The sequence below is a fragment of the Chionomys nivalis genome, chromosome 5, assembly GCF_950005125.1.
Source record: "Chionomys nivalis chromosome 5, mChiNiv1.1, whole genome shotgun sequence".
Taxonomy (NCBI): Eukaryota; Metazoa; Chordata; class Mammalia; order Rodentia; family Cricetidae; genus Chionomys; species Chionomys nivalis.
In genome coordinates this window covers 95,932,166-95,958,177 of record NC_080090.1, presented here as the reverse complement: position 1 = coordinate 95,958,177, position 26,012 = coordinate 95,932,166, and the positions used below count along the sequence as shown (strand labels likewise).

The 26,012-nt window shown below is 37.7% G+C and overlaps 1 protein-coding gene across 1 annotated transcript in view; it reads right to left on the bottom strand.

The window, feature by feature from the left end:
- The window catches only part of Dpp10 (dipeptidyl peptidase like 10), a 742,401-nt gene that overhangs the window by 60,746 nt on the left and 655,643 nt on the right, over window positions 1-26,012 (bottom strand). The window contains exons 10-13 of the mRNA XM_057769460.1: window positions 25,876-25,973; window positions 15,986-16,109; window positions 5,591-5,629; window positions 1,052-1,159 (exon numbers count right to left, since the gene is read on the bottom strand). Of these exons, the coding sequence (XP_057625443.1) occupies window positions 1,052-1,159; window positions 5,591-5,629; window positions 15,986-16,109; window positions 25,876-25,973 (369 nt within the window). The remainder of the gene's footprint in view (window positions 1-1,051; window positions 1,160-5,590; window positions 5,630-15,985; window positions 16,110-25,875; window positions 25,974-26,012) is intronic.

Here is a 26,012-nt window from a genome sequence, read left to right as displayed (position 1 = left end):
GCATTTAATGAACAAAACCTCTCTAGCTTGTTCCCAGGTTCTTGAAATTAGCATGCTTTTTAGTTATTAAGTTCTTTATCCCAGTTGGGTGTGATGGCACACACCTTGAATCTTAATACTCAGGAAGCAGAAGCAGATTGGATCTTTGAGAGTTTGAGAATACCCTGGTCTACATAGTGAGTTCTAAGACAACCAGAGCTACATAGTCAGACCTTTTCTCAAAATGACAAAAACAAAATTCTGTGTCTCAGAGCTATAGCTCAGTAGGTAGAAAAACTTGTTTAACATACATACATCTTGGATTTGATCCCCAGAACTGCATAGACTGAGATGGTGGCATACGTCTATACTCCTGGCATCTGGTGGTGGAGTCAGAGATCATCATGTATCATACAGTAAGGCAAAGGCCACCCTGGTCTATATGAAATATTGTCTAAATAAATAAACAAATAAAACTATATGTCAAGGCTCTCAATTCACAGTACATACTGCTGACTAAATTTTATGACATTGTGGTGATGCAGCTTGAATATATGTGTGATGTGTGTTGATGGCATCACCTTCCCAAAATATGTGTGACCCCCATGTGCTTAGCTTCATGGTACTCACTCTAGGCTCTGAATGGCACAAAAATTGGACATTTGGGTCTGGGAAGATGGCATAGTTGATACAGCTCTCATCACATCTTCATGAGGACTTGAGTTTCAAACCCAAGAGGCCATGTAAAAGTCACGCTGGGTAGCAAGCACCTGCAACACCAGCACTCCTGTGGTGAGATGGGAGGTAGAGACAGGAGAGCCTCTGCAAGCGTGTGCACCAGCAGGCCTAGCAGAAGCAGAATTTAAATTAAGAGACCCTGCCACAAAGAAGGTGAAAGGAAAGAACTGGCACTAGAGCTTTGCTTCTGTATTCCACAGGTGAGCAACTGGTCATGTGTAGCTGTGTACACACACCAGCACACACACCAGCACACACAAAGTCAAATAAAAGGAAAGAGCACTGAGCCTCCAATGACAAAGAAACTATACCAAAGAAAGAGCCTAGAACCTACCTGGACCAGGAACATAGCTATGTGGTGGAATTCTCCCCGGCCACCTTGTTTGACAGGAACAGTCATAAAGAACTTGCTTCCATCTCTGGAAAACACAGGCTCCTCGTTCTATAATGGAGAAAGGCATGAAGAATCTCAGAACTTAGGTGGGTGCACTTTCTACTCAGCATCAAGCATAAGCTGCTGTTTGATTCTGAATTAGTTTGGGAAATAGAAAAATTGTTTAAAAATAAAATAGAATTTAAAAAATTGAAATTCATATCATATATGCATTAATATCAAAAGTGGAAAGAATGGGGAAGTTTCACTCATGAGGGATGAAAATGATTAAAAAGTAGACTAGATACCTATGTCCATGAATATAGACAAGAAATACTATATCTTGACCTGAGTTTACACTCAGTAATTTATCTCTTAAACACAAGAAAAGAGTAAATAAATTAAACAGGTAAGATTATCAAAATATTTTTTAAATAATAAAAAAGCTTGTAAGAAAGATGTTTGTAAAATCTTTACTGAGCCACTTTACTACCAGGAGATTCATTTCTGATAGTGTGCACAATATTTGCTGAAAATACAAAAAAAATAGAATGCCACAAGTTAGGGAATTACTGAAGATTATTTACTTGAAATCTCCTGCCATTTATGTTCATTTCTCCTCAAACTCACTCCCAAAATGCTTATTCCCAGCTGTGAACCTCAGGTGAATTTTAAATTAAATTAAAGCGACATACTTGTATACAATTATCAAGGCTTTGAAAATCATTACATTAATCATCCACAAAGACACATATAGTGTTTTGTGTGGTACGTGAATGTGTTTGTGTGTGTGTGTACCTCTTTGGGAAATATATATATATATGGCACGGAGGTATTCATGCACACACGATACACTAAGAAAACTGACATCTGATAAAGCATCATATTTCTTTCTGCCTAATTAAAGAATGATTCTACATGTGATACGGTTTCCAATGTAAGATTTTAACATTTTAAAGTCTCATTATTTATTTTAAATGATACTTATGTGCCTATGTGACAGTGTCTGCGGAGACCCATAGAGCTGGAGTTACAGGCAACTGTGAGTCACCCAAGTGGGTGCAGGGATCCAAACTCAGGTCTTCTGCAAGAGCAATGCATGCTCTAACAACCAAACCATTATGTGACCCTGTTTAAAGTGTCCTCCTGGTCCTGCAGATGTCTCACATTGCTATCATGAACTTCTGGTCTCTCTTTTATTCTCCCTGGGCCTGAGTGTGCTCCTACATCACCAAGGCTTTCATTCTTTTCTTATCCATGTCCAGCTCTGCCTCCTATGTCTGTATGTTTTAGCTGCTTTAGTGTCACCCATCACCTGCTGCTCCCAACAGCTTTATTTGATTAATTTGCTTTCATGCACCACCTAATACCGCTCACAACATGCACTGCACACGTGTGCATCTGTTTATAGCTGTGTGACTCGTGCATTACAGTCTTCAGTGATACATCCCCAGCACCTGGAATAGACACTGTTAACAGCAATGGCAAGATAATTTTCATTGTTCACTTTGTGATATTCATGAAAAGATATGATAATTTATGGAATAAGTGGAAATCTCTGCAGTAACACATAGGTAAAGGTTGAGAAAAATCATGCGACTTAACACATAACAAAAACACAGAACACACGACTGAGTTAACCCTGCACTTTCCCTCTCTGCCTTCACATATAACATCCTTCACAGCAGTGTCTCTGGAAAACACTACACTGGACCTGAACTCAACCGTGTAAACTTCCAGGTGTGTTACACACTTACCATCCATCTTCAGGCCCTTGGAAGATAGGACAACCACGTCCATTTCTTGCTTCCTTTCAACTATCCTGAAATTGATGGTGTGCTGCTGCAAGTCCTAATTGTCATAGAAATGTGTTTCCACTCATCACCACACTCAGCTCTTCTATTTCATGAAATTCTAAAAATTCAGTAAGATTCCCATAGTTCTGCTGAAGGAAAAAAATCAACTCTGACAGGCCACCAAATGCATTTTCTTACTAAATAATTGATAGATGGGTGTGTTCTTGTTAAGAAATGACTTCTATTCAGCATTCATGAAGTTGGGTTTAATATAGCAATGCCTGTTAAACTATTATGAATTTTTACGGCTCTGAAAAATTATAGAATAAAACATGTGAAGAAGAGCAATTCAGAAATACTGATATCCATCAGGTTTTTAATTTCTAATGACTATATTTAGTGACTAATTAAACTGAATAAAAACATTGTTGGTTATAAATTCAAATTTTTTATTTCCATTTTATCTTGCATAATAACAGGGCAAAATTATATTAATACACATATGCATATACAGGACACAATAAAATCTTCTTCTCTCTCCATGTGTACAGTTGTGTGTATATCTACCTTGAATCTATTCAAGCCACTGAGAGCGTGAATCTATGAACAGTCTTTTTACTTTTTCTTTTCCAGGCAATAAATATGAACATCAGTGTTCTTGTGCTGAATACTGCAGGGGGCGTATATTACAATTCATAGCAACAGAGAATATCCTTTTTGTTGACTTATCTTGCCAGAGGGATAGTAGATTTTATTACACAAAGATTTTAAAATAATTGTATTTGAAGATGTGATCTGGTTAGGGTTGGAGCAGGAGGTTACATTAATAGGTGATTTATGACGAAGTTTAAAACCTAGATATGCTATGGACCAAAAGCTTTTTGTTGTTGTTGTTGTTGTTTGTTTTTTTGTTTTGTTTTGTATTGTTTTGTTTTTTTTGTTGTTGTTGTTTTGTTTTTTGTTTTTGTTTTTTTTTGATTTTTCGAGACAAGATTTCTCCGTAGTTTTTGGTTCCTGTCCTGGAACTAGCTCTTGTAGACCAGGCTGGTCTCGAACTCACAGAGATCCACCTGTCTCTGCCTCCCAAGTGCTGGGATTAAAGGCATGAGCCACCACCGCCCTGCTCAAAAGCTTTTTGAAAGAATTTAGTTTCCAAAGAAAGGGACATGTGAATACCCTATATACTTGAGAGTAATGATAATGGGATGGAGAAGAAGATGTTTAGGACTGCATGTTGTAGAAATGGGGTGACTTTCAATTGTAACTGTTGTGGATCATCCAAGGGTGTAGGTTATGCTGCAAAGGGCAGAAGGAACACACAAATGCGTTTAAGTTCTGGGAATGGAGAGGGAAGGGAAGGTTGACAGTGACGTCCAAGAGTATTTCACAGCAGCCATTCAGCAAATCCATGGGCAAAGAGATTGGCAGGAGAATGAATGGTTGGGTATCTACCAACTTAAGAGGAACTGTGGTACCCACATTCAAAACCTAGACAACGTCTGTGAGCTGATGAAGGTCAAATAACAGGAACACAAACTTATAAAGTGCAGTGATGAATTGGATACACCGGTGAAGGCAGTAAAGAGTCATACGAAGATCTTGCCAATAGCTAGATGGGCAATTATTAATGAAAATAAAGGACTAGATAGAAGAGAAATGTACTCTCTGTTTACAACGGGGGCTTCATGGTTGCTTCAATAGATTAGGAGATGTGAAACCTGACCTTGGTGCTTTGTAACTCACTGAAATACCTAAAGCTAAAATTTGGATGTTTCAATATTTAGGTGAAAACTAAAACCAAGGATGTATCTGGCATTTAAAACAATTTACAAGAATAGCATGGAAAGAAAAATCAAACCCAAGCCAACCCAACCAGCTCACACTGCCCTTTGTGAAAACCAGTGTGGAGTTACTGATGAAAAGAAGTCAGTTATACCGTGCTAACTATCTGTATTTCCTTCTGAATTTCCAAGGTGAAGCTGTGGAAGTCATATGAGGTATACATTAAATGTGTGAGTATATATAACTTTTTTGTTTTTTGTAAGTGGTTATGGAGCCTAGGCTATCTTTCAATGTGCTACATAGCCCAGGTTGGCCTTGAGCTAGAGGGCCCCCCATCAGCTTCTGAAATGCATGGGGTACCACATCTGGCATCACAAATAAAGGAAAAGAATCACTTCTTAAAATTCAACCAAAGGCTTAAAATTTTATCATTGGGAAACTTGTCTTTGTCTATTCCATTTTTCTGTGTCCACACGTGTGTACTTGTTTGTGGTATATATGTATATATACAACTACATATATACCACAAACAAGTACATATATATGTGTGTTTGTAAGAGCACATGTGCTGTGGATAAATGCTGCTGCATTTATGAGCATGTGAAGAGCTGAGGTTGATGTTGGGAGCCATCTTCATGACTCTTGGACACTTGTCATTGTGGCAGTCTCTCAATCAAATCCATTGCATGCTCTTCCTTGGACTAGTCTCATTAGGCCTTTGTCTCTGTCTTCGTTATAGGTAGGCTACCTCATCCACATGGCATTTACATGGATTGTGGGAATGTTTGCAATGAGAACTATTCTAATCTATGAACCATCTTCCTAGACTCATGAGAGAACATTTTAGAGAAAACTATATGACAAATATGTGAGGAAAATATTCACAATGGTGAACAGGTGACACAGGCCACCTATACTATACCTGTTTAGAGAGCCAGGTGTCGGATGTCATCTCATATTTCTGAAACAGAACAATTAACTCATGAAGCATCTAAGACCAACATGAACATCCATTCATTGTAACTTTTCTTACACTCTTCTCTTCAGACCTTTCTCCCTCATCAACTAGAGAAATATCTCCAGAGATCCATCCCATTGGCAATACTGATTTCAACTGGATGACAAGCAGAGATGCAGCATTTTGATGAGGGCAGCTCCCAAGAACACATCACCCAGGTAGTAGGGGTGCAAGTCACTCTCCAGTTTGTTTTATTACACGCTTCAGAATTCTGTAAGCCACCAGACCCTGTTTTTCTTACCTGTAGTTATCATCTGGAAACAAAATTTAGTCTCCAGCAGAATTGGGCAAACAGCCAGAGATAAAATTCAAAAATGGAAATTCTTTAAAAAACACTTTCAGTAATAACCTTTTTTCCTCATTAGTAGTCATTCAGTGTTAGAGAAAAATATCAAACCTAGGACATGCCAAATTTGATTTTCCTTTGAAATAGCCTGAAAGAGCTATTTCAAATTTGACCAATTAATCTCAAGTATATAAAATATTTTAGAAATAATGTCTTTTTATCATGACATGAAGCTTGTGTTTGTTGAAAGACACAAATATATGTTAAAAAAGGCCATCAAAGGCAAAAAATTGAAATCTTGGGGGTGGGGTGGGATGGGGGTGAGGGGAGATGGGGAGAGAAAAGTATCAAGGAGATGATGAGGGGAACTTGGGGAAACGGGATGATTGGGGATAAAGGAAGGTTGGATAGGGGAGCAGGGAAACTCATATCTTAGTTAAGGGAGCCACCTAAGGGTTGGCAAGAGACTTGAACTTGGAGTGGCTACCAGGTGCCCAGGGCAATGTCCCCAGTTAGTTCCTGAGGATAGGGAATCTGAAATGAACCTATCCTGTAGCCATGCTGATGAATATTTTGCATATCACCATGGAACCTTCATCCGGCAATGGATGGAGATAGAGACAGAGGCCCACACTGGAGCACTGGACTGAGCTCCCAAGGTCCTAATGGGGAGCAGAAGGAGGGAGAACATGAACAACGAAGTCAGGACCACGAGGGGTGCACCCACCCACTGAGACAGTGGGGCCGATCTATTGGGAGCTCACCAAGGCCAGCTGGACTGTGACTGAAAAAGCATGGGATAAAACCGGACTCTGAACATGGCGGACAATGAGAGCTGACGAGAGTCCAAGGACAATGGCAGGGGGTTTTGATCCTACTTCATGTTCTGGCTTTGTGGGAGCCTAGACAGTTTGGATGTTCACCTTCCTAGACCTGGATGGAGGGGGGAGGACCTTGGACTTTCCACAGGGCAGGGAACCCTGACTGCTCTTGGGACTGGAGATGGAGAAGAAGAGGAGTAGGGGGAGGCGGAGAGGGGTGGGAGGAGGGGGAGGGAAATGGGAGGCGGGGAGGAAGCAGAAAATTTTTTTTTCAATAAAAAAAAGCCATCAAATTAAGAAAACTAAATGCACTATGCATAGTTCTTCCCTACATGAGGAAGGGATCAATTCAAATTGTTCACTCTATTTTCATAATTTTATATTACTTGTTCATTCTATATAGATTATTACATACTGTATAATTGATTCCTTTCTTTTAACTTATTATTAAGCATTTATGTGTATGTTTTATCTGTGTGTGGGAATATGCACATGAGTACATTGTCCTCAGAGTTAGAAGAAATCTTCAGATCCTTCAAGCTCGTCTTATATGCAGTTGTGAGTCTCCTAACGTAAGTGCTGGGAACTGAACTCTAGTCTTCAGAAAGAGCAACAAGTACTCATAACCATTCACCCAAAATTACAGCCCCAATCACTTCCTGTTTTCAAGAGCGTTTTTTTCAGTGGTTTACTACCAATGGCTCGATGCACTCATCAGAAATATCTAAAGAAGTGGTTTTTTAATTCTCAGTGGGCATGGAAGTAACAGTCATTCATTCTACCTAGAAAAATAAAGAATTCTGATAACAGCTGCTCATTCATATCCTCCCGGTTTTCTTAAGACTACAATCAGAGCTAAATTCTCATTGTCATCATTTGTTATATAATTTAAATTTATGGAAAAGGAAACTTTTAAACTCAGAAACAGCATAAAATTACTAAAGTCTCAATAAAACTTTAAATAAATGCACTGATAAACATAATGATGTGTGGCATTTTAACTTCTCCTTGTGGTCACATAGTAAAAATACTTTGATTATCCTTGCATAGAAGAGGTAACAGGAGTCTCTGGTTAAGATGGTTTCACCTCTCACATATTAGGCAATGAATGTTACTAAAGAACACCAACATCTCTATCCAGAAGAAGTTTAAGATGACTAGGGCTTCCCTTGAGTAACAACCCATCTAGAACAGTTTCTCAAATGCACCAGGAAGTCCTGGTCAATCAATAGCATAAACAGATGGAGAATAATGGCTGGAATGATGTTAAAATGATACAATGTAACATTAAGAGCATCACTGGCATTCAATATGTGATGATAGCTTCAACTGTCCAATCTCCATATTTAAATAGTCTTCTCTTGAAAATCCATTTAGGAAGTGTGTTTCCAGAATGTCCACACAAAGTGGAATGTACAGATCAAGAGTGCTTAACTTCAGGAGTTTTGACAATTTGATATATTTATGTATGATCAAGATAAGGAGCCCCAGGTTCTTCCCTTTCTATAGACTTCTGCAGTGGTTCCAAAACGTCATTCTTCTCATCTTTCCCCTACAGATTAGTTTGTCTGGTTACAGAAAGTCAGAGAATTAAACCAGGTATCACTTGTTGGTGTGAGGCTTCTTTCATGCCACATTTTTGAGGTTTATTCTTATATTATTGTTTTGTTTTTAAAATTGTACCAGCATTCTATTTCTGGTATTAGAAAAGAAAATTTTGTTTTGAAATGATCTCTCTCTCTCTCTCTCTCTCTCTCTCTCTCTCTCTCTCTCTCTCTCTCTCTCTCTCTGCGTGTGTGTGTGTGTGTTTGCTCCCTTCTGTGTGTGTAACGTTAGGTGTGGATATGCCCTGGCACATGTTAGAAAGTCAAAGGACAATGCCAGGTATCAGTCCTTGCCTTACACCTTGTTTAAGATAGGTCTCTTGTTTGCTACTGCCTATGCCAGACTACCTGGTCTATGACTTGCCACAGGAGAAATGGTGTTACAGTTGCCCACTACTGGGTCCAGCCTTATGTGACTTGTAGGAAATTTCTATCATGTCCTTATGTGGGCATAGCAAGCACTTTACCCACAGGGTCATCTTCCCAACCCATATGACTATTCCTTTTTAAATTGCTAGATGGAATTACACAAAATCAATAAATATGACTGTTGTTTTAATCCACTCCCTGTTAATGAACTGTTTCCGACCTGCAATCTCTGTTACTGTGAATAAAATTTTGCTGATGTTTTATTTTCCCTACAAATCCTTTTGTAAACATATGATTTTACTTCTGTGCAAATAAGTAATAGTGAAATGACTAAACAGGCAGAAATGGAGTTGTACTGTACTAAAATATTCTATTATATATGCCATGTTTACATTTTTGTCTAATCTCAGTTGATCTTCAAAATATATTTTAAAAGAATTGAATAATTTTTATTTTGACCTGCAAAGAATACAAGTTGTAATGTTTTATACCTTTATCCACAAAGTCTTTCCGTCTTTGTTTTACTGTTTTAATTTAGTCATTCTCCAAGTATGTACTATTATCTCAGTAGGTTCTTAATCTATATTTCTCTAATACCTAATAAGGTCAAACACATTTCAATTGTTTGTTTGTTTTTATACTGGTACATTGGATTGACTGTGGTATTTATTTGTGCAAGATGCATTTCAAAAACAGTTTTATCATCCATGGTTTTGTTAGCCATTTACATAATAGTTCGTGAAGAGTTTGATTTTGACGAATCTCCATGTATTTTTTTTCTATGATTGGTTATTATTTGGCTTAATCAGTGTAGTGGAATTGTATTATTTTTCCTGCTGCTATGCTCAAATTCCTGACAAGAAGGAATTTAACTTAAGAAATAGTTCATTACAGATTATAGTCTGAGGGATATAATTTATTGTGACTGACAAGGTATGGGGGCAGGAGTAGGGCACAGACTGGTTATATTTAGTTCACACTCTGGAGTCAGGGAGTAAACAAGAAATGGAGTTGGCCTATCATTCTTCCATTTACTAAAGATTCCACACCCTTCCCAAACAGTGCCACCAAGTGGGGACAAAGTGCTCAGACACATGAGCCCATGGGAATATTTCATATTTAAACCACTCCCTAACCACAAAAGCCAGAAGGTCCTGGACAGATGTGCTGCAAACACTAAGAGACCATGGATGGAAGTCCAGACTACTATACCCAGCCGAACTTTCAGTCACTGTGAATGGAGAAAACAAGATATTCCATGATAAAACCAGATTTAAATAATACCTATCCATAAACTACACCCTATGTTGTAGTCCACACTTTCTTCTGCAAGGTTGACATTATCATCCTTTGGATTTAGAGTTGTGGTTGGCCTCAAATTAAAGTTAGGGCATTACTATGAAGTAGCTGCAAACAATCCCTTCCCATTTAGTTGAAAGTTGTTGCATTTTATAGAGTAGGTATCACTGATACCATAAATGATGGTCCATTTTCTGTAGAGCATGCAATTCAACTGTTAATTTCTCTCTCTGCCCTTCATCTCCCATCAGAGACTCCATAAATTCCTAGATATTTTTGCAATCAGGTTGTACAATTGCATCTAACTTTCTTCTTCTGTAGGATTACTTTGAAATAATATATATTTTAAAATACTTCTCAGTAAATTTATTTTAGATTTTTTATATTTAGCATGTGGATAAGACAGGTGAAGGGAGTGTGTGTTTGTGTGTGCGTGTGTATGTGTGTGTGTGTAGCATCTTTGAGGAGGTCAAAGGACAATGTTTACTGAGTTATTTTTTTCCTCCTTTCACCATATAGTACCTAGGAAACTAAACTCAGGTCTCCAAGTTTGATAGCAGATAGCCTTACCCTCTAGACACCTTGCTGGTCACAATTATAAAATTTTAAACAGGTTTTTATTTTGCAGAAAGGAAATCTGAGAGAAGCTGGGTGTGGTGGTGCACACCTGTCACCCAACATTCAGCAAGGATCAGAAGTTCAAGATCTTCCTCCACTACATAGTGTGGTCAGCAAAAGATACATAAAAACCTTTCTAAAAGGGGCCGGGATTGTTGGACAGAAGGAACTTTAACTTGAACTATGTCGAAACTAGAATAGAACTGATTTTTTAACAATATTAAGTTTTTCAATTCAAGAATATTTGTTTAGCATTTAAAATGTCTTTTAAAATTCTGTGGCACTAAATGCTGAAATATTTTAATTTACCCTTACATATTTAATATTTAAATACTTATCTTATATTAGCGTACCTTCATCTTAATATTATTAGAATATACTATGTATTTTGTTTCATTTTCTGAATTCTCTATTTTGAAATATGTTAAACATAAAGAAAATTTATGACCAGATATTAAAAATGTGCTCTTTATGCTTGTTTACCAATTACTTAAAATTTTTTGGTTGCTTTATTATTGATGTTCTCTCTTCTAAATAATTGGAAAATATTTCAAATATAAAAGCATTATTTTTAAATTATGGGTACATGTTTGCATCTGTATAGATTCTTGGTTTTTATTTCCACAAAATTATCACCTTGAAATGAAGAGTTTCCCTTTTTAATTTTTTTGAAACTTCTTTGTGTTCTTGAGGGTTCTGTTCTCAGGGAGCTGTCGGTGTAGGTTGTGTGAAAGTGTTGAGAACGGACAGGTTGGGGTCACAGAACTCGGAGCTGAGGCCGTACTGCTCGTCATAAGACTCATGTGAATGCATTTACCACTGTGTGTGGAAATGTGTACATGAGACATGAGTGGAGGCCCATGAAGACAGCAAGAGGGTGGCTGATTCCCAGGAGCTGGAGGTATAAGCAGTTCTGAGCTGCCAAATGGGTCCTGGGAATCAAATCAAACACTGCAGAAACAGCACACACTTAATTACTAAATGATCTCATCAGCCCCTAGTTTTAAAATTTGATGCAATGTTTCTTCTCATAGCTAGCTCTGGTCCTTAGACTCCATGAGATTTACAGACTGACCTTAAGCTTGTGATTCTCTGGTCTCTGCCTCCTGAGTGCTGGGATTATAGGCATACTCTATGAATGTAGATGTCTTAAAATAATCTCATTTTCCTATGACAAACCCATTACTTAACATGTATCATGTTCTAGTTACATTGATAGAGTTGATAGATGTTTAAGTTTTTTGTTTTGGGAATATATTTATGAGAAAAATTAATTGTATCTGAACTGACAGAACTTTTTGTTTTTATTTTTGTTTTAGCATCGTCAATAATTTGAGATGTTCTCCTGTACTCCAGGCTAGCTTTGATTTCCCATTTAGTTGAGTATGCCCTTGAACTTATTCCTGCGGCCACCACATCTGGTTTATGTGGTTCTGAGTACTGACCTCAGGGACTGTGCAAGCTAGGAAAGCACTCTATCAGGTGAGCTACATCTCTAGTTCAATTTGAAATTCAAATCCTCCTAACCTCCAGCTCCAGTGACCTGGGAGTAGAGGTATGTCACCATGCCCAGGTTATGGAAAGCTGAGGATGAAACATAGGGCGTGCTACGTAAGCGGCCGCTAACTAAGTTATAACCCCACATTCAGCATCAGTATTTTTCCTGACTCATTTAATTTACAATAATGCCATCCAGATTCAGCCATGTTGCTATTTATCTATAATTTCTTTCTTTTAAAAGACTGAATAACAAATGATTGCATCAACCTTCTATTCATTTGTCTAATTATCTATTCAGTAAACATCTATTTACTCACTGTGATTTTAAACTTTAGCTATTAACCTGATACAACCTTGAATCATCTGGAAGAAGATTCTAAATGGAGGGCATTTTTTTTTTTTTTTTTTTTTACTTTTTGTTGGCTCATAGGCGTATTTGTAGGTGACAGACTTAAGTTAATTGATATGAGAAGACCCCCACTGTGAGGAGCACCATTCCCTAGGCAAAGGATCCTGAACTGCATAAGAGTACAAAAATAGAATTGAGTGGAGAAGCAAGCAAACCAGTATACATGCATTTATTCACTCTGATCTGGGCTATGGATGTACTGAGACGGGCTATATTAAATTTTTGTGGCTGTGGGTAAGTCACAGCGATGAGCTATATATACATTGTAGCCCAGCAGAAGTCTACAATTTTCCTTCCTGTTATCTTTGGAGATGAAGTCACACTATGAATTGAACCTGTTCTCAAACTTGTGATGCTCCTGATGCAATGTTCTAAGTATTGGATTATGGGCATGTTCTATAACACACACCCAGCCAGGAGCATAATAGAATTTAATTTTTTTCTTTTATTTTCCAAATATTTGATGATATCACATATTTCTAATTTAATTCCTTTAATGTTAAATGGGGGACTCTTTGCTTTATCTATTTTTTTATACTTACATTCACTTTATATGCATGTTTGTATGCCTGTTTGTCTGTATGGGGGCCATGTGTAAACAGGTACCGATGGAGGATAGACGTGTTTGCTTAATTCCCTGGAGCCAGAGTTACAGGTCGTTACCCAGCAGCCTGACAGGGGTGCTGACAACTGAATTGGGGTCATCTGCAAGAGGAGCAAGCACCCTTAGCCTCTGAGCCATCTCCTTAATTCTTTTTTGTTCCATTTCTATTTGAGGCTTGTGAACAGTCCTTTGGGACCAAAGATTGCTCAGCCATTAAAGGCTAAGACTTATAACTATCAAGACAAAAATATGATACACTTTGTTGTTGAATGAGATATTTTTAATCTATTTTTTCATATTTTGTCATTGAAATATTTTGCACATTTATTGGTATATATAAAAGGCACTGAGTGTAAGTAATTCTATCTTCTTCATTCATGATTCCAGCTTGTTATGAATTCTGAATCATCACCTTTAGATGTACACATATTTTTTCATGATTAGTCAACAATGCATCTTGAACAAGAGATTATCAATCACTGATCTAATCCCATTGCTCTAGTTCAATCAACTAAAATACATGTTTCCTATGTGGTTATGAAATTCATTCCCTTTAAGAAAACTCAAACATGAAGAAGTTTGACAATGAAGACAAATCAGTCTGAATTCTGTCATTCTGTTCTTCTCTGTTTTATGCTGTATCTGATAAAATGTAGACAAGTCTCAGAATTATGTCCCCTTATATTAGTGTTATCTTCTCTGATAATGCTTTCAATATTTTTTCTAAATCTTTGATTTGTAACAACTTGATTATAAATTGTCTAGTTATTATTTATATTGGTTTGAATTTACCAAATTCTTGGACACTTTGGACACACCTGTAATAGAGCAATATTATATCATTATATTTTCAGTTTTTCTTAATCCAGTATCTTCATCCTAGAATTTTCTAAATATAATTTCACGTATATAACAATTTAAAGTGTTATACATACAATTAAGATTTTCATGTAATTGAGTTAAGAAGAAAAGCAGGTGTCAATTCTTTATGCGCTGGACTCTGGATATTCTGTGACCAACTGCTTCAAACTCTCACTGCTGTGACTTGACCCAAATGATCAGCTACATATTGTAATTGTATTTTTCTCTCAGGAATTCAGACTTGCTTTTAATTCTGCCTTTTCATTCTTCAGCATTTAATGGGATGAGGCTCATCCAGTTAATCTTTCTCCTCAAATGCTGCACTTTTTCACTGAAAGTTCCATCTGTTGTTCATAAAGCATTTTGTGAAGTATTTTTCTAATAGCTTACAGAAACCCTGTGGGCCTTAACACTGTTACACTTGGTATGCTCCTACAGGCTAGTTTGGAGGTAGAAAACTGGGTTATAATTCTTCAAATATATAGAATATTTAACTTTCACAAATCTGCATGGTTGAAAATCATCTATTAAGGTTCTCATTTTCCCTTTTAAAAGTAAATTTCCTCAAAAGAAAAGCAATGTTTGCACAGAGCCAAACACTAGAATATTTTCTTATAGACTCGTGGAGTTGTTTCCTAGAAATCCTTGCTTCTGGAGTGGAACTTGCTAGATGAGAATGTGATTCTCGCTGGTCACATGGTTGAGTGAGAGTCCTAATTTGAATATTTTCCACATCTTTGCCTCTCGCTCACCACCATCTCACTGAGGATGGTGTTCATCAGGAAAGCATATACCTAGTATTCCCTGTTCCTCCTATTATCCCGTATCTGAAAACAGTATTTTATATAATTTTAGTGGTTTACTGAGCAAAGTGTAACCAGCAATGCTTGGTCATTTCCAGAGCAGAAATTTGCAAATTTTCTTATTAAATAATCTGAGAATCCTTTATATCCTATCAAGCATATAATATAAAAATTTAACGTATCGATCCATGTTCTTTACCAAGAGCCTTAAATACGATGCCCATTTAAATTGTTGCAGAGTTTAGAAAATTAGTTTTAGAAATTGAAATTCAACTCACTGTTACAATATTGTGGAACAAAAGCCACTTTCTCTGCTTTTATTTATCATAGGGAAGGAAATACAACCACGGAGCTAATGTGAGCTATATGGAAACTGGGCCATCTCTAAGGAAAATTGGAAGAATACTTATAATAATGTCAAGGGAAAGACAAAATATGGAAAGAAATTCTCAGTTGCAAAAAGCTCCATGTGGTTTAGACTGCTTTTGTGGTGCTGACCTGTATTCATGCATGTCATTAAGAGGGGAGTGAGTTCTCCTTTGCTTATTCTTGATGCCACTCTCTTAAGAAAATTGGAATATATAAGGGAATAGATTATAGTGTGTACTTTCATTTACTTCTTATATTTGGAAGTGTATGTGTCTGGTGTGTGTGTGTGTGTGTGTGTGTGTGTGTGTATGCATGCATGTTCACATATCTGTGTGTGCAGAAGCATGTGGAAGCCAGGATTTATGGTGAGTATCTTAATTGTTCTCAGTGTTTCCTACTGAGGCAGGGTCTCTTGCTGAACTTTGAGATTAGCAATTCATCAAGTCTAGCTAACCAACCTGCTTTTGTAATCCCCTGTCTTCACCCCCCAAATGCTAGAAATACAAAAGGCTAACCACACTTGTCTGAAATTTTCTTAGGGGCTCAGGTACTAAAAACTATGTGGAAAGCACCTCATTCTCTAAGACATCTCCACAACCACACAAGTATAGATATATAGGATTTATTCCTTTTTCTATTATTGTTGTAAATAAAATATTGAAATTCCTATATGAAACCCTAACCATGCCTGACTTCCGTAGCAATGACTCCTAACCACTTTACCTTATGCAAAACATGGAAATAATTTAAACTCACCCTACTGCATGCCCCGGTGGTAGACTCACAGACTGTGAGGATGGAGATGTTCTGAGGCCGATTCAACCACCTGACCACTGTCCTGGTGTTGCTCACCCATTTAACCATGGTGATGTAATATTCTCTAGTTTGAAAAAAAAAGTAAAATTTATATTTAGAGCCTGACAATCAGTTGAATACTGATAAAGATCCATGTGTTGCTTTATATGCAATAACTGAAACATTATAAGAATGTTGTATTCTGTTTACATATTTAAACATGCATATTCTTGTTTAAATATTCACAGACACAAATTTAAATAAATGTATATGTATATATGCCGATATATATGTATATATGAACAAATATACATATGATATGAGAAAACATTTCAGAATGAATTATTTCCCAGAAAAGCAATTTTTGGAACAACGGAAACCAGCAGATGCTTGAATTTTCTGAAAAAATGTTTATTGATTGGGACTAGTATGTAAAAAGAAAGTATATAATTTTAACACTATGCTATACTTTTTGTTAGAAGAAGAGCAGATAGTCAATAAAAATGGAAAACTTAGTCTTGACTTCATGGTTATGTCTTATGCACAACCTTTATGTTTTATCTTATATATGAAGTCTTTAGCTACAGGGGTAATATGTATATGCTATTATGAATATGATATATACGATGTTTAATCTTCTTGTCAACTTGACTATACTTTAGAATCAGCCAGAAGACTTATCTCTGACATGTCATCCTGAAGAGGTTTAATTGAGGAGGAATGACCCAATTGGAAGGTGGGTGGTACCACTGCATGAGTTGCAGACTGACTGAAAGGACGAAGTGACGTGAGCACAGCCATCCATTTCTTTCTACTTCCTGACTGTGGATGCCCTGTGGCCAGCATCTTTATGCTCCTACTGCCACATCTGCCATGATGGACTGTGCTCTCAAACTGTGAGCCCCAATAAACCCTTCCTTTCTTTCATTGTTTTGATCAGGTATTTTATCACAACAACAAGAACAGAAAATAATATTATAGAGTTTGTTTTAGTCATTTGTAGATTACAAAATGGTTCAGTCATTTTTTATAATATTGGTCTTCATCTTGTCTCAAAGAGTTAAAAATAAAAAAGGGAAATCACATGGAAGCATCTGACTGGATATTAAATTTTTACCATATAAAGAATGTTAATTACTGTGTGTATAATTTCCTCAAAGAGATGGCGATTGTTATAAATATGTAATATAAATTTTATTTACAACATATTTTGATTTTATGCTTAGAAATTAACATAATGTATTGCAAAACTCTGAGCTCCCACACCTTAAAAAACGAGTCATTATGGTTTGATTTGTGATAAAAAGGAAAAAGCAGCATCCTTTCTAGATATGTTCCCAATTCCATAATAGTGGAGTCGCATTAGAAACAGCTGAAAAGTGCCATCTGTGCTTGTTGTGTTAAAACTTGTATTTAACGAATGCAGAGTCACTTCAACAATTAAGAGCACTTGCAGCATTATCCTGAAGAGAATTTCAGCACCCAGCTCCCTCATGTGACAGCTTCTAACCTCCTGTAACTTCAACTCTGGGATCCAATGTCCTCTTCTGGCCCCTGAGGGCACTGCACTCACATGATACACACACACACACACACACACACACACACACACACACATAAATAAAATTAAATCTTTAGAGTAGTAAAATAGACTGATATTTGTGTAAGTTAGTGAAAAGTATCATTTATAGATGTAAAAACATGAAAGAACAGATATTTTGTTATTGGACAACCCTTGGCAAGAGATCCAGCTACATGAATCTCACATTTTTTCATGTGTTTCTGAACGGCTACAGTTCCCTCTAAAAATATCTGTTAGCCTGTCAAAACGAAGATATCAGCAAGTACAACTGGCCATGGAGTGATGTCAGACATTGTTTCCTGAGCCTATTCAAAACATTTGAAACCTTTCACAATCAGCTGAGCCCTACTTACAAATTGCCACGCAGCTCTGAGATACCACAACACCATGTGCCCTACGCAATTAACACGGCAACCTTGAATCACATGCACAGTTGATTTGCAAAGACTCTTTGACCAAGTCACTGCGCTGGGGGTTCTAAAAGGAAGAGTGTTCTGCTCTACTTTCAACACTTTTTTCAAGAATTTATTTATTTTGAATATGCAATATTTGGCATTATGACAAATACATAATACATAAAGGGTAAAGGGTCTATAGAGGTGACTCGGGTGTGTGTGTGTGTGTGTGTGTGTGTGTGTGTGTATAATTCTTGTCACACAAACACAGGAAGGGAGTTCAAATCATACACACTCTCAAATACAAACACTGGAATGCACAGAAAATGTAAACACCAACTTTTTATAGATTTTATAAGATTAAGCTCTGAGAAAAAGGAATTATGTGTCCCATACACAAACAGAGAAAAGAAAGGTTGAATTGTCATAATAGATATTTTTGAATGACAGCTACAAATGGCTTCAGTTGTACTAAAATTAATATGACTATTGTAAAGACTTACATATCTTGCCACAAATTACATTAAAATTAACATGAACATTGGAAGTATTTATCAATGACTATACAAATCAAAGTGTCCAGGGCTTTGAGGGTGAAACCCTACACTGGCGAACTGATTTTGAGCCTACATAAAAATTTGTTTCAATTTCCTGACCTAGACAATGGGGAGCCAATTGAGATGTGCAAATAGCATGAACACTTTCTAAGGTGAATAATGAAACACCAGAATTTAAATATTTATCTGAAGTGCCCTTAGAAAAATCTTTGCAATCCCTTCACAGAAGATACACTTTACTATTACATAAACTGGCCTATAGTGACTTCCAAAAATATTTAATATTTGAAGAACAATTTAAATCCTAACAGCTCATTGTTGGCAACTAAGATTTTATAGTGGATGTATTAGTTGTAAAAATTTAAAGATAAATATCAGTATTTTGTAATCAAACACTTCTATTTTTTTAAAAAAAAAATGATTTGGTTATTTTATCCATGTTAGCCATTCATACAAAATTTAATCTAACATAATGTAGCTTAATATGCATCTTATTTATATATAAGCATCACTTTTTTCTTGGCATCTAAAATCTGAAAAATGACAACCATTTCTGAAAACAAATATGCATAGTTTTAAAAGAAACATTTTCCAAGCACTGGAAATTTCCACTAGGTTGTTACATGTACATAACATAGAAATTAGAGCAGAGACTGACACTTAGGCAGCGAGGAAACATGGTTAGACTAGCTGAATCTCTTCCTATGATTCTGCACTTTATTGACCTCAAAGTCCCTGGTTCACATCTCACTTGGATTCCTATCACACACTTTGTTAGATCTTAAGCATAGACTGAGTAACAGAGCAAAGACAAGAGGGTCAAAGGGACACCACTCTAGTCATGGCGGCTTTTTATCACAGCATGTCCTGGCTTAGTAGATGCAACTGTCCACACAGTCTGTGAAGAGGAGTCTCAGAATCCTTTCAAGATGCATGTGTTGGCAATCAGACCTGTGTTATCTGTCAGAATGCTTGTCTGCTTGCCTGTCTGCCTGTTCCTCCCTCCCTCCCTCCCTCCCTCCCTCCCTCCCTCCCTCCCTCCCTCCCTCCTCCCTCCCTCTTTCCCTTCCTTTCTGCATATAAGTATGTGGATGTGCAAAAATATGTATAAATATGATGGTGGACAGAATCCAAACCCCATTGTCCTCCTTAGTAACTTACACGTTTTTTCCTTTCTTTTTACTTATTTATTTATTTTATTTTTTTATTGAAAAAAAATTTTCTGCCTCCTCCCCGCCTCCCATTTCCCTCCCCCTCTTCCCGGTCCTCTCCCCCTCCCCCCACTCCTCTTCTCCTCCCTCTCCAGCCCCAAGAGCAGTCAGGGTTCCCTGCCCTGTGGAAAGTCCAAGGTCCTCCCCACTCCATCCAGGTCTAGAAAGGTGAACATCCAAACTGTCTAGGCTCCCACAAAGCCAGAACATGAAGTAGGATCAAAATCCCGTGCCATTGTCCTTGGCCTCTCATCAGCTCTCATTGTCTGCCATGTTCAGAGTCCGGTTTTATCCCATGCTTTTTCAGTCACAGTCCAGCTGGCTTTGGTGAGCTCCCAATACCCCTCGTGGTCCTGCCTTCCTTGCTCATGTTCTCCCTCCTTCTGCTCCTCGTTAGGACCTTGGGAGCTCAGTCCTGTGCTCCAGTGTGGGCCTCTGTCTCTATCTCCATCCATCGCTAGATGAAGGTTCTATGGTGATATGCAAGATAATCCTTTTTCTTTTTTTGCCACGGGGTCTCTAAATAGCCTAGGGGATCACCAATTCAAGCAGATTATCCAGCAAGCCCCAGAGATCTGCATTTTTCAGCAATACCAGTGCTAAGATTTGAAGTATGGACCACCTTGCTTGTATCTTTTAAAACAATCTGAGTTCTGGAGATCAAATTCAGTACAAGCACTTTCTTGACTTGTGTTGCCATTGGTTTGCTGTGTAACCACCGCTGGTTCTTCCCGATATCTGTTAACCTATATGTGACATTCTCTTTGAGGGTTCCCAGGAATTATACCCTAAGTGCACTATAGTGGCCCTCTCTACAGTCTCAGAATAATGTCCTCCTAAGACTCAATGTTTCACTCAAATGAAAGGCCCTTTCAGTCATTTCCATGGAAATGGAAACATGAATGAGTTAGACTTTCCAAAACATCCTGCTACTTCTTGGAAGACTAAGGAATTCAGAGTAGACATATGTCAAGGAAGAGACAGCACAGCGTCATCAAGCCCAGGTGACAGAAACAGTTCCAGAGTCATGTCAGTAATAATAGAAAATCTTTTATAAGTAAATTCATGCTAAAAGATACTGAGTGAGGAGACCCAAGCAGATGATGCAGGGCTAACTACCCAGCTCAGTGTGTGGAGGTACTTGCTGACAACTCTGGCAACTAAAGTTCAATTCCTAAGGCTCACGTGGTAGAAGACAGAACCAGCTCCAACAAGCTGTCCCCAGACCTTTGCATACATCTCCACAAGTGTGTTCAAAGAACAAAATTTAAAAAAGACAGTGTACTTTTTTCTCCAATAAACATGATAGTCATCTGGTGTCTTCAGGGCTCATCCATAAATAATATTTTTACTAGCTCTAAAGCAAGTCTTTGAACTACCTACCTAAGTTTTCTAGAAAAAGCATTCAGTGTTTGTAACACTTTAATAGTGAGAGCATCTGGAAAACACCACTACTTCTCCAGATGATATGAACCATGTTACCTCCCATTGGGTTTGGTTCTTGGATACTGGAAGGGAACTGGGCCATTTCTTTAGATCCTTTTGGGTTGCATTCTATCCAGAATCAGTATAACTGTACTTTAAATAAGGAATAATTGTAGATTGTGTACAAAATAATTGATGTTTGAAGACAACCTGTATGCATGGTCTACGTACACCTGCTGAAATGACATGAATAAGTGAAAGTTAATAAGTAAAATGAAGAGGGGGAATGGAGGTGGAGACTAGAGAAAAAACTGACTGTCCCCAAGTTATCAAATATGTTTTTAAAATAATTTATTTTCAATTGTTTTCTAGAATTTAATAAATCAGTGCAATAAATTTTTATCAGATCTGCCTCTCACATCCCAACTCCTACTCTGCTATATGCTCCCACATACTACTCTCAATTCTGTGTTTTCTACTTCTCTCTATATATGCATATAAATACACACACACACACACACACACCACTGAATCCAGCTGATGCTACCTGCATATATATGGGTATAGTGCTGACCACTTAGCTATGGGCAAACTATCTTTGCATTTTCTCCTGAAAAAAAAAAAACTTTCCTTCTTCAACAGACATAGACCGCCCAGAGCTCTTCAACTACAGATGGAGGCTTGTGTGTCCTTCCCCCATTCATGCTGCAGTGCTGACAGGTACGGTCTTGTGTAGACAACCATAATACTGAGAGTTGATGGGTACAGGGTACAACTCAGGGCACTGAGAAGTTTCCCTTATGGCATTCTTCAGACACACTTAGCATCATTTCCCTACCCCTATATGCTTTTCCCTGGTCTAGGTTCTTTGCTGTTCCTAACTGGGACCTCTCTTTCACTTTATACACTATTTCCCTAAACTTTCTTTCCACCTCTCAATGACCCCTTTCTAAGCTTCCTTACCTCTACTCAAACATCTTCCTCTTCCCATCCTCATCTTCATTGTCATTTTTGTATGTTTTGTTTTGAGACAAGCTCTCACATATCACAGACAGACTCAGACTTGTTAGAACACCAAGGATGACTTTGAACTTCTGAGATTGCCCTGCCTGTTTCCACGTCCCAAGGCTGGAGCTACAGGTATGCACTTCCACACTCATTTTCTGTGAGGTTTGTCATGAATGTAAGACTTCATGAATGTCAGGAAGGCATTCTACTAAGAAAGCCCTATTACCAGCTCCTTTACTGTTTTACCTGTTTATTTGAATTATAAAACAATCGAAGAAAAAAAGGATAAGGTAATACAAATTTAATATATAAAAGAAATATATATATATATAAAGAATATGATTTCTATAATTCATTTACCTTTTATTGTTTGAAAGTTTCATACAATTATATAGTGCATTTTGATCTAATCGATCCTCTCTTCCCTCCCCTTCAATTGCTCACCTGCCCCCTCCTGACATTTTATTTCAATTTCATGTGCATTTTAAAAATCTCCGTGAACTCTCTTAGTGCTGCCTTCATGTGAAGGAGTATCTACAGGAGACTGCAATCCTCTCAGAAGCCTCATCCCCAGGAAAGGTGACTCCTCTTCCCTTGGTGACTATTGCCTGCCAATAGTTCCTGAATAAGTCTTCATGATGCCCCTTCCCTGTCTGTTTTTGTGGATTACTATTTTAAATAGGCAAAATTGTGTTACATTTGTTTATGCTGCATTTGTTTATCAATGTATTGACATGCTACAGTTGTCTGTGCTATATTTGTTCAATTATGTTAATGTGTGTTGCATTTGTTTCACCTTGCTTGCCTAAGGCACCTGATTGTTTTAATTAAAAGCTGAACAACCAATAGCTAGGTAGGAGAGGGATAGGCAGAGAGAATAAATAAGAAGAGAAATCTAGACTCAAGAATAAGGAAGAAAAAGAAGAGAGAAGATAACAAGGAAGAAAGAGAGGAACACTCCTGGGGCCAGAAGTCAGGCAGCCACCAGTCAGGTACGAAGACAGCTAGAAAGTAAGATATACAAAGAAAAAGAAAGGTAAAAAGCTCCAAGACATAAATATAGATAAAATAGGAGATTAAAATAAGAGCTAAGCTAAAGTCAAGCATTTAAAACTATTAAGTCTCAATGTCATGATTTGGGGGCTGGTTGGTGGCCTAAAGAAAGCCTCATACAGTCTGTGCTAGGATCAGGGCTGGCTTTGTCTTGAACAGGTGTCCATGTTTCTTTACTTGTGACTAGTTCACTCATGTCTGGTGGACCAACTTCAGAAACAGAGTTTTCTGTTCGGTTCATTCAACCCTGCTACACTCTACTTATCATTTTGAACCACTTTAAGGTTTTTTCATTGAATGTAGATAAAATACTCTGGAACTAGATGGAACGGTCTTATCTCATTGGACATGTATTCCCAGCTCATGCTGAGATTCTATCACACACATTCATTCTTTCTGGCTTTTATCTACTCCATTCATTAAAAAAAATAAGTTAATATTAGACAATTAAAGAAGGTCTTTAGTCAGGAGCATTATGTAGAATCTATTACCATTTTAAATAACTTCCATACATATCAGAGTGTGTTATCTGTAAATATGCCCACCTGTGATTAAATTTCCCTAAATTTGTCGACATTCAAATATTTTTTTCAATATTCAGCAACTTTGGGTTGATTATAGAAGTCATCAAAATAAGCATGAAGCTTAGCCCCCCCTTTTGCTCTCTGTCTCTCTCTCACACACACACATACACACACATACACATGTGTGTAATGTGAACTATGTTATACACATATGATGGAGAAAGGTCATTGGCTAATAAAGAAACTGCCTTGGCCTATCTGATAGGGCAGAATTTAGATAGGCGGAGTAAACAAAACAGAAGGCTGGGAGGAAGAGGAAGTGAGCTCAGATGCAAGGCAGCCAGCCGCCAGGTCAGACATGCTGAATCTTTCCCGGTAAGACTGGTGCTACACAGATTATTAGAGATGGGTTGATTGGGATATGAGAATTAGCCAGTAAGGGCTAGAGCTAATGGGCCAAGCAGTGTTTAAAAGAATACAGTTTGTGTGTTGTTATTTTGGAGCATGAGCTAGCCAGGCGACCAGGAGCTGGGGCGGCAAGAACACAGCCCGCAGCTCCCACTACACACATATATATGCAAGTTTGCTATAAACAACACATACCTACATAAAGGGAGTAATTGATAGACAGAAAAGGACAGGAGATAGACATATATTTTCTATGAACAGTGAGACCACACTTCAAGATTAGCTACTCAATATATATTTAGGATCTTGGTAAGCTGACAATAACACCGAATGAAGCTCTTTAGAAGTTTGAGACATTTAGGACTTCAGTGTATAAATGATTATCTGGTTGGTGCAGAAGATATTTCCAGCATTAAATAAATATATGCATTGGACATATGTATACCTATTTACAGTGTTCATTCAGGTTTGTGCATGACACAGTGTATGTGTCGGGGGGGGTGGTGTTCAGAGAACCACCACAGATGTCATTCATCTCCTTCTACCATGTTTGAAGCACGGTTTCTGATTGCTCACCACTGGGGCCTCCACACTTGTTGGCCCGTGAGCTTCTGATTATTCTATTGATTCTGGCTCCCATCTCAACACAGAGGCCCTGGGACTACAGATATACAATATTCCTTATATCTCTATGTGTGTTCTGGAGATCTAAACTCTTCACGAGATTTACCTACTAAGCCACCTCCCCAGGTCCTGTTCAAACATCATAAAGACTTCTGATCTTAAAATAAATCATATTTCATTCAAAGATTCTACTTAAAGAAGATTACCAAATAAACTATCGGCAAGTTGTGGGAGAAAGTAAGGTAAATTACACACATTATTGAGAGAATTTAGTCTTTTAGGCTTTTGTTGTTTTGTAAACAACAAAAACAAAACAAAACAAAACAAAAAGGCCTCACTTAGGCCAGGCTGGCCTCGAGGTCCCTAAATAGCTAAGAATGATCTTACGATCTTAAGCTTCTCAGTATCCCAACTCCCCTTCTCAAGGGCTGGGATTACAGATGTTTGCCACTGTATCTAGTTAATACAGTGCTGGGGATTTATTCAACCAAGGGCTTTGTCCATTCCAGGCAATCACTCTTTCAACTGAGTTGCAGTCCCATCCCTGATCCTGGTGCTTCTTAATGGTAGAGGCACACACTTTTAATCTCAATGCTCAGGAGGCAGAGACAGGTGGATCTCTATGAGTTTAAGGACAGCCTGGTCTACAGAGGGAGTTCCAAGACACAAGCTACAGAGAAATCCTGTCTTGAAAAACTAAAACAAACTAAAAACAAACAAGCAAGCAAACAAACAAAAACAAAACAAAAGAATGAACCAACTATTCTCTGGAAGAAAATTCAGTGGAAAATTAACCTGTCTTCTGTCCTTCACATCACCAGCCAAAGACCCACTCATTAGCATCTTTCATCATTCAGTGGTATCTCTAGTCACCTTGAAACTAAGTACTTCTTAAGAACAGCCAGACAACCAGAATGACTTCATTCCCAACTGATGGAGGCAACCTCTGCTTCATTTTCAAGTGGAATTGTGGCACTGATCACATCATTTTCTAAATTGCAACAAAATGATAATTGGATGGAAAATATCTATTTCTGCTTAAAAGTGGAATCAAAATTGCCTACCTTGATTTAAAAATGTCGGGCGGCATCAGCTCCAAAGTATGAGTTGGTCCATACAGGTTTACAACATATAATTTCACTGTTGGGTTCACTTGACCTGCCTTTGAGAAAATAAAAGTTGTCATATGTAATATATAAGC